General features: G+C 37.8%; 1 protein-coding gene across 1 annotated transcript; it reads left to right on the top strand.

Moving 5' to 3' along the window:
• The first annotated feature begins 5,353 nt into the window (after window positions 1-5,353).
• Window positions 5,354-6,298, top strand: LOC144838297 (uncharacterized). Its single transcript, XM_078693637.1, has 2 exons — window positions 5,354-5,606; window positions 5,946-6,298. Exons 1-2 carry the CDS (start codon window positions 5,354-5,356, stop codon window positions 6,296-6,298), a joined length of 606 nt encoding a protein of 201 aa, XP_078549763.1.
• The last annotated feature ends 6,836 nt before the right edge of the window (window positions 6,299-13,134 follow it).

Raw genomic sequence — 13,134 nt, 5'->3', positions numbered from 1 at the left:
ACATCTACTGCCCTCTAGCGTTTACTATAATTATGGTTTGTCACAATACTACATCTCTTTCCACTTTAGTTAGAATTATTATACAGTATTTCATATTGTAAATAATTGTTTTCCATACATACAGTATTTCTTTGTTTAACTAAATTAACTCAAAACTCTTGTTAACACTATATAACTCAAAACATATTTTATAACACATAACAATATCTGTTCATTTACTGATTACAGATCAAATCTATTGGGTGCTTTCACCACTCTTCTTGGTCTATTATTGACAGTTGTAAGAATCCCTATAATGATTCGTATGTATTTACGTAACTGTAACTGTATTCCGAACGATCTCCTAATTTAAATAACTATTGCACGCACAGGTGGACAACGGTATATAGCCTGTTGTTTGCCGTGAAGGCGGTTTTTAGTTACGTTATGTTCTTTAGCTAACATGTTTAATTGTAGAAGGACTACTTTGAATTACCAGGCAGATTGCTGGATAAATGTGGTTCAGTATACTATTGTGAGAAATAAATGGAAAGACAACTTGCAACTTATGTTTTCTGCGTAATTCTTAATCCTTGTTTTTAACTCGAAGGAGTGTGGTCTCCTGTCCTATTAACGTAGCGTTGGCTCCGTTACAGTAATTCAAACGTATTGCTTCTATAGCAAAAGCAATTGAGGTGAAGTGTATTCTACGTACTGTATATATATATATAAATATTGTGTATGCTGTGGTATGGTTGAGCGAAGAAGAAGAAATAATTCAACAGTGTGTTGAAATTTGCCTATTACAAAGAGGAGTTCATTATCCATGTTTAAAGTCTAGTTTGGTGGATGTTCGTTTTTTGCAAATAATTTGTTGTTATTGATTATAATCGTTGTGTGTACGAGTCTACGTTCTAGTTTATTAAATCATTACGGAGGAAAGGTACAATTTGCGGGAAGCCCGGAAACCAACAGAAAAGGGTATGGCTTATCAGGTGGAATGTAAACGAACTGTTTTTGAATCGGAACGTCTGCAATTTGAAGGCAAGTTAAAAGCGGTTAGCATTGCATTGCCTTATAAAAGAGGTCACTGTATAAAGGATCTGATAAAGCAAGAAAAGCGGTTTTTAGATGCGCATGAAAATTACTGCGATTTGTTGCAAGAAGATGAGAAAGGAAGAGTAAATCTAATTGTTGAATCGTTAATTATGGAAAGTAAAAATATTATATCTGCATTTGACAATCTTAGTCGTTCTTCAAAAAAATCGTCCTAAGTCATCTCGAGTAAGTTGGCAGAGTGTTAGAGTTTGATGATAAAGAAGTTAAATTGCAACAACTGAAACGGGAACATGAACTGGAGTTGCAACGTTTTACACATGAAAAGGAATTGGCAAAAACAGAAGCGGTTATGGAAGCATTGAAGCGATTAGATAGCGACGATAGCTCGTCTATAGAAGATGATAGTTTGGATAATGTGTTGAATGATATTCCAATGGAAGAACCGGAAGCCGGAGTTCAACGTTTTCTAATGGACGCTGGTCCCTCATATGAAGGACCTCGTCTCGGAACAGTGTGTACGACTACATGGTCTGCAAGGCCACCCGAAATGTTCGTTCCTGCCGCTGTCGGTTCAGCCGTTGCTTATACTTGCGATATTCGAATACGGCTCCAGATTTTGTAGAACGCCGTCTACCTTCTTCTGTTCCAGGATTAATTACTTCGCATGCAGGCCTGCTGTGAGTATGCCACTTTATATATTACTCAAACTGGTGGTTACCCAAAATATCCGCCTCATAGTGATTCACATACTATACCGAGTGCCAGTAATCCTTGTGCCATGGGAAGCCGTGCATATCAACCGACTAATGTTGATGCTCATATGATGTAAGACTTCCCGCTCTAAAGGTTGAACAGTTTGATGGTGACCCATTAAGGTTTCCTATGTGGGATGCAGCATTCACTGCTTTGATAGAGGCCAAAGCCGTATCATTTCAAGAAAAGCTAAACCTTTTAAGTCAACATTTAAAGAGTGAACCACGCTCACTGATAAGTAGTTATTTATTATTGCAAACAGAGAATTCGTATAATCTTGCACGCAAGGACCTTAAAGACCGATATGGGAATAATTCAGTTATCTCAAAGGCATTTCTTAAATGACTTGAGAATTGGCCGAAAATTAGCCCTAGTGATGCTATTTGGTCTGAGATCCTACTCTGATTTTCTCAGTGAAGTTTCCACTGCGAAAGAAAGAATTCCTGATTTAGGTTTATTGGACTACCCTCAAGAAAATGCCAAATTAATTTCTAAAGTACCAAAATATGTTGAAGGCAAATGGAGAACTATTGTACAAACTTGTATTAATCAAAACCGTTCTTTTCCTAGTTTCTCAATTTTTGCAGGGTTTATGAGAACAAGAGCCCAAGAAGCGAATATTCCTGTGTTCGATCAAGCGGTCAATGTTGCCCAGACAGAGAAACAAAAGAAACCTCCGACACGCAATAACCCAGCGCACGTACTTACTAGGAAAGCTGATTTAATTTGCCCATTCTGTCAAAATGATCACCACATTGATGACTGTAAAGAATTCAAGAAACTCGTCCGACGAGACAAGCGACTGTTCTTCATGGATAAGAAAATATGTTATGGTTGTGGTATGTCGACTGATCATAAAAAATATAACTGTAAGGGTGTTGTTAAATGTAAGCACTGTGGTTATACGAGCATCTTTCCTGCTTACATATTTATAAACAGAATAAATCTACATCGCTTTGCGCAAATATACACAAAAATCAAGTGACTGATAATTCTATGATTCTGCCAGTGTGGTTGAGAAATAAGCAGAATCCGCAAAAAGAAATTTTAGTTTATTGTATTTTAGACTCTCAATCTAATAGTTGTTTCGTTGCAGATGAGATAGTACAGGGACTCGGAATTTGCGGAGAAGAGATTAAACTCAAGTTATCTACAATGCATACATCAGCCGTGGTTACCTGTAAGAAATTTAAAGGTCTGGAGGTTACCAGTTTCGACAGAAAAACAGTTATACAATTGCCTAGTGTGTTCTCAAGAGAATCAATTCCTGCAGAGACTACTCAAATACCGACTCCAACTACTGCGTCAAAATGGAAACATCTTGAACGAATTGTAAATAGTATAACTCCGTATATGCCAAATGGCACATTATTACCGATAAGTAAGCCTACTTGTGCTATTCGTCCTCGAGATATCATTGCAGGTAAAGACGACGAACCATACGGTCAACTCTCTATTTTAGGATGGGGAATCATCGAAACAATTTGCGAGCAAGATCCTGTGGTAAAGGTGTCGAACAGAACTGTAGTTTCTAACGAACCGTCAAGAGTAGCCTCGAAGGACAGATTGGTGAGTTTTAAATCTGCCAAAGAAATGATAATATCTATGTATGAACATGACTTTAACGATCTACAAACAACTCAGCTTCGTCACATGTCCGCTGATGATTTTAAATTCTTGCATATAATGGATAACAATATTATCAAACGTCCAGATAACCATTATGAAATGCCACTACCAGTGCGTGACAATGTTAAGATGCCTAATAATAGAACCCTTGCCGCTAAAAGACTTGGTCAGCTAAAGTGCAAGTTCCTAACTAATTCTAAATATAAGGAAAATTATATATCATTCATGAAAGATGTTCTAGCTAATTGCGCCGAAACTGTTTTGGATGAAATCAACTTGAATGATGGTTCTGTTAATTACGTACCTCATCATGGTATTTATCATCCAAAGAAAAGGGACCGTATACGTGTGGTTTTTGATTGCTCGGCTGAATATGCTGAAACATCCCTTAATAAATGCTTACTTAAAGGCCCAGACTTGATGAATGGTTTAGTAGGTGTGCTTTCTCGTTTCAGGAAAGAACCAGTAGCAATTCAAGCTGATATAAAAGGAATGTTTCACCAATACAGAATGAAGATCCATCTATTTGGTGCGATTAGCTCGCCTGCGTGTGCGAATTATGGGTTACGTAAGGCTGCAGAGGATGGTAAAGAAGAATTTGGTCTTCAAACATATCGTTTCATCAAGGAAGATTTTTACGTTGATGATGGGTTGACGTCTTTACCTACATCCGCCGAAGCTATTCAGCTGGTGAATAATAGCACACAATTGTGTGCAAAGGCTGGTCTTAAATTACATAAATGGGTAACTAATGACAAAAGAGTTCTTAATTCTATTCCAGAAGAATCCAGAGCATCAAATCTTAAGAAGATCGACGTTGGGAATCGACAGCCTATAGAACGGGCTCTTGGTGTTGTATGGTGCGTCGAAAGTGATACTTCAGGATGGATTTTAAAGACAAGCCGCTAACACGTCGTGGAATACTGTCAACCGTAAGTTCAGTTTACGATCCCTTCGGAATTTTAGCGCCAGTTGTAGTTAAAATGATATTGCAGGAGCTGTGCATGGCTAACATTGATTGGGACGACCCAATACCTGACTCACTCTACCACAGATGGGGAAAATTGCAGAATGAGTTGATCGCAAACATAGATAAGGTCAGTATTTAACGGTGTTTTAAACCAGAGAACTTTGGTATTACTAAACACACTGAACTGCACTTCTTCTCTGATGCATGCGAAAACGCTTATGGCCAATGCACATATTTGCGATTAATTAACTCCAAAGGAGAATCCTGTTTATCTTTTGTCTTAGGAAAGGCCAGAGTGACACCAAAGAGCACAGTGTTGACAATACCGAGACTGGAGATAACCGCCGCTACATTGTCGGCGCGAATGGATGAGTTTTTGAATAAAGAATTGCCCTACGAAAACGTCACAAAGTTCTATTGGTACAATAGCCGAGTGGTTCTAGGTTACATTCGAAATGAATCTAGAAAATTTCAGACGTTTGTAGCCAATCGTGTCCAACAAATTCATGATCGTACTAACATCAATCAATGGCATCACGTACAATCCCTTAATAACCCCAGTGACGAGGCAAGTAGGGGTGTGAGTATTAAGCGTCTCATTAAGAAAGACTCTATGTGGTTATGCGGACCACCTTTCCTGCATGGAAAAGTTCTTAAGTGTTTAGCAGAATTTCATCCTGGGAAAAACTACGCCGGATTATAGCCAGATGCCTTCTACTAGTAAAAAGATGGATGAAAGCAGCACATATACCTATTTTAAAGGGAGGAGTTGTAGACATGATATCGGATTCTCTCAATATTTATGTTCAAGACCTTGAAATAAGCCATATGGGTAAATCTTTGACGCTGAACAGTATTCGACAACATGGGTTTTGGATAACGCATGGACTATCGGCTGTGGGAGAAATTATCTATCGTTGCATTTACTGTAGGAGATTCAGAGGTAAGCTTTGTACACAAAAGATGGCAGAATTACTGGTTGAAAGATACTCAGATCAACCACCGTTTACTTACAGCGGAATTGACTTGTTCGGACCATTTTATATTAAAGACCGACGGAGCACTGTCAAACGATATCGGGTGTTATTTACATGCCTCGCATCAAGAGCAATTCATTTAGAATCTGCAAATACATTAGAAACTAACTCTTTTATTAACGCTTTAAGAAGGTTTTTGAGCATGCGCGGCCCAGTAAGGCAGATCTATTCCGATAGAGGTACAAACTTTGTGGGGGCTTATAACGAATGGAAATCCGTCAGTGAAGACAACGTCAGAAGCTTTCTGCTAGACAATAATTGTGATATTTTCTTTAAATTTAACGTTCCTACTGCAAGTCACATGGGGGGGCGTGTGGGAGCGGCAAATAAGAAATGCTCTCCAACCGTTATTAGATAAGCATGGAAAACAATTACAGGATGAAGGATTTCGTACGCTACTCGCTGAAGTTATGAACATTGTCAACTCAAGACCACTAACTGTCAATAATTTAAGCGATCCAAGTTCATTGGAATCGTTAACCCCAACCACATTTTGACTCTTAAATGTAATGTTTTAGTTCCTCCACCAGGTTTATTTCAGGAAACTGATATGTACTGCCGAAGGAGATGGAGACGTGTGCAGCATCTTGCAAATGAGTTTTGGCACCGATGGAAACGTGAATATCTAACAATACTACAGATTAGACAGAAATGGTCTTCACCAAAAAGAAATTGTGAAATTGGAGACATTGTGGTGTTAAAGGATGAAAACTGTCTGAGAAACCTATGGGAACTTGCCAGAATCACAGATGTGACAAGTAGCGCAGATGGGCTGGTTAGAAAGGTTAATGTGTTCATCGGCCGACGCAGTGCTACACTTGAGAGACCAGTTCACAAATTAGTTGTATTGGTACCTGCTTCTAAATGTTAAAATAATAATTTGGACTTGTTTGGACAATTTGTACTACTACTTTCTGTGCATGATAAATTAAATGTATGGGCTTAACCTATTATGTATCCGAGCACTTTGTGCTAGCCTTACGACCATATTGTGGTATAATATCTATTAGAATAAATTATAAGTTATAATGTTCAATTCCCAGTCAAGGAGCCTTGTTTATGTGAAGTATAGCTAGGCCTATGATTATATACTTCAAGGGAGCCATGTAAGAATCCCTATAATGATTCGTATGTATTTACGTAACTGTAACTGTATTCCGAACGATCTCCTAATTTAAATAACTATTGCACGCACAGGTGGACAACGGTATAAAGCCTGTTAATATTCTTCATCAAAACATAGTCTCCTATTCTAACATTAGAGTTTTGGATATTCCTTCGCTTTTCAGCATTTTCTTTCATTTTTGCTTTAGAAGCACTGTCTTTCTCCTTTAACTCTATGTGGGTTTTAGTTTTAGACATACTTGTTTGCATTTGTGGTAGCTTAACCCTTAATGCTTCACCATTTGCAATAGTTGCTGGAGGGACCCCGGTTGACGTATGGGGGGTTGCCCTATAATTTTGTAAGAATATGTAAAGCTCTTGCTTCCAAATTTTCCCTTCGGTATTTGCGCATTTACATACTTTACCTAAGGTTTTCATGAACCTTTCCACTAAACCATTGCCTTCTGGCCAGTATGGTATTACTTTTTGGTGTTCAAAACCCATATAATCCGTGAAATTTCTAAACTCTTCACTGTTCCACGGGGAACCATTATCTGTTTAAAATTTAACCGGAATTCCTCGAGACGAAAATATCTTGTCAAATAACTGGAATTACAGTTTTAGCCGATAATGATTTGATTATCTCTACTTCCGGAAATCGCGAATACTCATCTATTATCACCAACAGGTGCTCGCCCGATGGTAGTGTACCATAAAAATCTGCAGCTAGATGAATGTTTTTACCATTTGGTAGCTCAGACATTTTCAGTGGTTCTCTTGGTTTTATGTCTGTCGTAGCAGTACATGCCACACACTTATCTATGAGTTCCGAGACTCTTGATTCAATGTTTGGAAACCAAACCTTCTCTTTTAGAAGTGCTATTGTTTTTACCTTGCCTTGATGGCCTTCATGCGCCAAACACAAGGCTCTATTTCTTAGCTTTTCCGGCATAACAACTTGAGTGTTTCTGAAAATTAGTCCATTATTTGTAATGGTGAGCTCGTTTGAAACTCTACTAAATATCATTAAGTCGTTGATGTTTACATTTTTTGAATTTCAAAACTTTGTTTTGATTAATTTCCACTGGCCTGTCGGGATTAGTGACTTTAAAGCACTTAAAGTTGGAATCATCATTTGTAGCTTCTGCAATTTCTACTAAATTCATAGCTTTTGGACTGCTCGCTTGTTCCATTAAATTAACGTACTTTTCGGCAACTTTTTCTTCCCGAGAGCTACTTCCCGAGTCTACCGGATGCCTTGACAAATAGTCAGACGGATTATCTATTCCCGGCCTGTACATGACCTTTGGGTCGTACAGCAACAATCTCAAACGCCATCGCTCTAATCTCAACGGTAACTTCGCGTTCGGATTCCCTAGAAGCTTTACTAGTGTAATATTCTTTAATACATGAGACGTTTCTAGTAACACAATGCTTTTATTCTCTAGTTATTCGACATCATTGTTAACACAATCATTCGTGAGGTCTTCTATACTGAAGCCATGTTTTAGAGGTCTGTTGCCTTATGGGTATCCTACATACTATAGAGGGCGACATCATAATATATGGTGCCATCATATAACATCCCTCTTCTTTAATTACTCATAATGGTGTACAAATATAATTAAACTGTGGGTCTCATTTATCAATCATATTACAATCATAATAAAACAATTATAAGTTTTATTTACAAATCTAATCTATTTGGTTTCTTAATTTTTCTGCCACTGCTAGAGCATGATGATGGTTTGTGTTCTATAGTCTTGTAATGAGTAAGTGGTGTTTCTAGTATTATGTGTGTAAAGTGTTCGTTTGTTTTGCGGATGTGTGTTCGGTTTCTTCTTAGTGTTTTCTGGTTTTCTGTCAGTACTCTGTACGAATGTGGACTTGTTTTGTTTAGTATCTTCGCTGGGATCCACTGTGGGTTTTTGTCAGAGTGTCTGATTCTCACGCTTTCTCCTCTCTTTATTGGTTGAAGTGGTTTTGTATTTTCATCATGATATTGCTTCTGTTTGTCTTGTCGGTTTTTTAGTCGATTTCTTATTTCTTTTCTGGTTGGCATTTTTTCATTGTTTGTTGGAAGTTCTGTTTTTAGTCCTCTGTGAAATATCATCATTCCGGGTGAGGCAAGTTTTGAGTCAACTGGAGTTGCTCGCATGTATAGTAAAGCTTTATCAACATCTGTGTTGTTGTGCTGAGCTTTGATGATGGTTGACTTCACTGTTTGAACCATTCGTTCGATTAATCCATTTCCTTCATGGTGGTGAGGACTTGTGGTTGTGTGTATGAGTTTCCAATCTTTGCTAAACTGTTTGAATTGTTCACTGTTGAAGTGTGGTCCGTTGCCGGTAATCAATTCTTGAACCATCCCAAACTCTGAGAAGACATTTTTTATTATCGATATAACTGTCTCACTGTTTGATTGGTCTGCCGGTATTTTTCTTATGATTGGATATTTGGTGTAATAATCTGCTATTAGGAGGTATTCTACTCTATTTATGTAGAATAGGTCAGCTGCGAGTATTTCCCATTCTTTGGTAGGGATTTTTCTCTTCAACATTGGTTCATGTTGTTGTTTGTGTTTGTGTTATTGGCATGATGGGCATGCTTTTATCATGTTTTCTATTTCCTCATTAATACTGGGCCAATGGATTGATGTTTTAGCCATCAGTTGACACTTGGTTATGCCTAAGTGGGATGTGTGTAGTTGTTTTAGGATGTCCTGTCTCATGACTTCTGGGATCACTACTCTGTTACCCTTTAGTATTATTCCGTTCTCTGTTGTGAGTTCATCCCTATATGGGAAGTATGGTCTTATTGTCTTATGTACAGATTTTAGTTTGTCTGGCCAGCCTTGCTGTATTATACTTCCCAATTTTATGAGAGTTGGGTCTTCCTTGGTCTTCTGCCTTATTTCTTCTTCTTTGGACTCTGAGAAATATGACAGTTGTATCTTTACTTCTTCTTCAATTTGGCTGGTTTATACTTGATTGTCAGATCATATCCTTGTAGTCTCATTAGTAGTCTTTGTAGTCTTGGTGGTGCACACATTAGATTTTTTAGTTGGATCATCTCTAACGGTTTGTGGTCTGATTCCACAATGAATGAGTTTCCATACACATATGTGTGGAACTTCTCTACTGCGTATACTACCGCCAGTAGTTCTCTTTCAATGTTCGCATATCTTTGTTCCGCTTCTGTTAATGCCTTTGATGTAAACGCAACAACTTTTTCGTCTTGTATGAGTGCTGCTCCCACTCCAATCAGGGATGCATCCACTTGTAGTTTCAACTTTTTGTTAGGTTGGAAATAGGTCAGTGTTGTCTGGTTACATATTGTTGACTTTATCTCTTCGAATGCTTTTTGTTGTGAGCCATTCCATTCAAATACATTATCTTTTTTCAGAAGTTCTCGGAGGGGTGCTGTTTTGTCTGACAGCTTGGGACAGAAGGGACTCATATACGTGGCGATGCCTAGGAAACTTTGTAACTCTTTAACATTCGTTGGTGGTTTTATTTTGCTGATGGCTTCAATGCGCTTTGGGTCAGCATGTACTCCATCTTTATCATATATCATACCAAAAAAATTTATTTGCGGTTGCTTTATTTCACATTTCTCTGCATTGAATACAAGCCCATATTCTCTAGCGGTTTCCATCAGGTCCATTAAGTTTCGATCATGTTCTTCTTCTGTTTTCCCAAATACAGCAACGTCATCTGCGATGCCTGTGGCTCCGATGCATTTCTCCAATATTTGATCCATCTTATGTTGAAAAACGTCTTGGCTGACATTCAGTCCAAATGGTAATCTTAGGAATCTGAATCTTCCAAACCCTGGAGTGTTAAATGTGGTAAGATAACTGGATTCTTTGTCAAGTCTTATGGACCAATATCCATGTCGTGCATCTAGTTTAGAGAAAAACTTTGCCCCACTAAATTTATGTGTTATCTCATCTAGGGTTGGTGTGTGATGGTATGTGCGTTTTATAGCTTTGTTTAAGTCCTTAGGATCTAAACATATCCGCCATCTCCCATTTGGTTTCTGTGAGTAGGCCAAACTTGAAACCCAATCCACTGGTTTCTCTACTTTCTGTATGACATTTAATCTCATCATTTCATCCAACTCAGCCTTTATGTCATTTTTTATCGCTAATGGACATGACCTTGGTGCGTGTATGACAGGTGGTACCGTTTCGTCTATAACTATTTTGTACGTACCCTCAAACTTGCCAATGCCTTCAAATCTGTCTGGATAGAGTCTTTTTATGTCCTCTACATCCTTGATTTTGTCATTTACTTCGACTGCACAGTTTATCTGTATTATCTTCAGAGTCTTTAGCGTCGGTAGTCCCATTATAGCTGGTCCCTGTACCTCTGCAATATAAAACTTTGCATTTGTGTGTAAGTTATTGAAGTAACATGGGATGTGTATGTAACCATGTTTGATTTGTGCTCCGTTATACGCTGTGACTTTTACATTAGATTTGTTAACATATCTATCATTAGGTACATTATTGCTCATGTTTTTAGGAAACATAGCTCTATACATTCTCAGTGGTAATATATTACCCTCTGCACCTGTATCTACTTTTACTTTCAGAAAAGTTGGTTTGTTACGGTTTATTTCAATTTTGACATTTGTGAACACTTCTGTGTCACCATCTTTAGCGTTTATCTGGCTTATTTTAATTGCTTCAAATGTAATATTAGATTCATCTTCACTGTCGCAATCGCTATCATTGCTTTTGTTTATACCATGCACGTTTCTCTTACTTCTGTTAGGTGCATTTATATATTTGCCCTTTTGTTTCTCGACGCTTCTGATGCCTTACATATTTTCATGCACTTATCTAAATTTAAATCATCTTCTCTAAGCAATCGTTCACGCAATTGATTGTCCAATAGTCCACAAACAATTCTATCCCTGATGAGGGATTCCTCAATTTCACCAAACTCACATGTCTTGCTCTTGTTCTTTAGGTCGGTCACATATTGGTCTATCTTCTCACCTGGTATCTGGTTTCGTGAAAAGAAAGTGTGTCGTTCAAATGTAATGTTTTTCTTGGGGTTGCAATATTCCTCAAATTTGTGCATAACTGTGTTTAATCTCATCTTCTCAGCTTCATTTTCAAATTTAAATGCGTTATATACATCTAAGCCTTGTTGCCCAATAGTATGGAGTAGTAATGACGTTTGCGTTTCACTTGGTTTTCGTGACATTCCACTGGCAATGTTATATAGTTCAAATCTCTGTTTGAATCTCTTCCAATTCTCTGATATGTTGCCTGTCGATATATTTAATGGTTCTGGCTGATTTAGGTTCGCCATGATCAATATTAATTTTTTAATATTGTCAGTTGTTGCATACAGTGGTAACAAAATGTGTATGGGCTATTTTTTGCCTTCTGCAATCCGAATACAAAATCCAATTCGGTTCTCTCCACACGTGTGTACTCTCAACAACACGTTTTACTAATCTATTCGTGCGGCGGCGTGTACGCTAGCCTATTTATTCTTCTAGCCTAGTATAGCTTATCGATTGACTTTATTATATATTTCAATCCTACCGTTGCCACCATGTAATATTCTTTAATACATGAGAGACGTTTCTAGTAACACAGTGCTTTTATTCTCTAGTTATTCGACATCATTGTTAACACAATCATTCGTGAGGTCTTCTATACTGAAGCCATGTTTTAGAGGTCTGTTGCCTTATGGGTATCCTACATACTATAGAGGGTGACATCATAATATATGGTGCCATCATATAACACTAGTGGCTTATGATCCGTTATAACAGTTATAGGTGCTCCAAAAATATAAATATGAAAGTGTTCGCATGCCCATATTACCGCCAACGTTTCACGTTCAATTTGGCTTTTATAGCGTTGTTCAGTGGGTGTTAGTGATCGAGCTCCGTACGCGACAACACGCGGATTTTGTTTGCATCATATTGCACCAATATTCCTCCTAACCCAACAGGAGGTGCATCTACTATTAACTCGGTATGTAAATTTATATCATAGTAGACCATTGTTGGTGCTTCTCGAAGAGCTGTTTTAATATTTTGGAATGCATAGATCTGTTTACTTCCCCACTGGAAGTCTACGTCTTTACGCGTTAAACGACGAAGAGGTTCAGTCTTTAATGAATCGGCAATAGTTTGTCATTCCCAAAAAACTTTGGACTTCACTAACATTTGAGGGGGCTTTCATCTTGGTAATTACCTCAACTTTTTTAGGATCAACTTTCATTCCCTCTTTCAAAAAAATTAGACCGAAAAACTCCATTTCTTCTTTCTTAAACTCACATTTTTGTGGGTTGGCTGTAAGCCCATTATCATTTAATCGTTTGATCACTTTATCTAAAGTTTCATCGTGATCTGCTGCATTACGACTGAACACGAAAATGTCATCCGATATGTTTAAAACGAATATTAGACGCTTATATCGCCAAAGACCATCATGTGTTGAAAACGTAGTAATGGACTTGGATTTATCCGACAACGGAAGTTGGTGATATGCTGATCTCAGATCAATTTTGCTAAATATTACAGCACCATTTACTTTTGCGATTATGTCTTCTATGGTCGGGGAGGGGTGTC

The sequence above is a fragment of the Antedon bifida genome, chromosome 3 (assembly GCF_963402885.1).
Source record: "Antedon bifida chromosome 3, ecAntBifi1.1, whole genome shotgun sequence".
Lineage (NCBI taxonomy): Eukaryota > Metazoa > Echinodermata > Crinoidea > Comatulida > Antedonidae > Antedon > Antedon bifida.
Note: the sequence above shows the minus strand (reverse complement) of the source record. Positions and strands in the feature narration are given on the sequence as shown.

Bases quoted from the DNA above. Each gene is read 5' to 3' on its own strand.
- LOC144838297 (XM_078693637.1), top strand. From the start codon at position 5,354: ATGGCAGAATTACTGGTTGAAAGATACTCAGATCAACCACCGTTTACT. The intron at 5,607-5,945 runs GTACAAACTTTG...GTAATGTTTTAG, and splicing joins GCAGATCTATTCCGATAGAG to TTCCTCCACCAGGTTTATTT.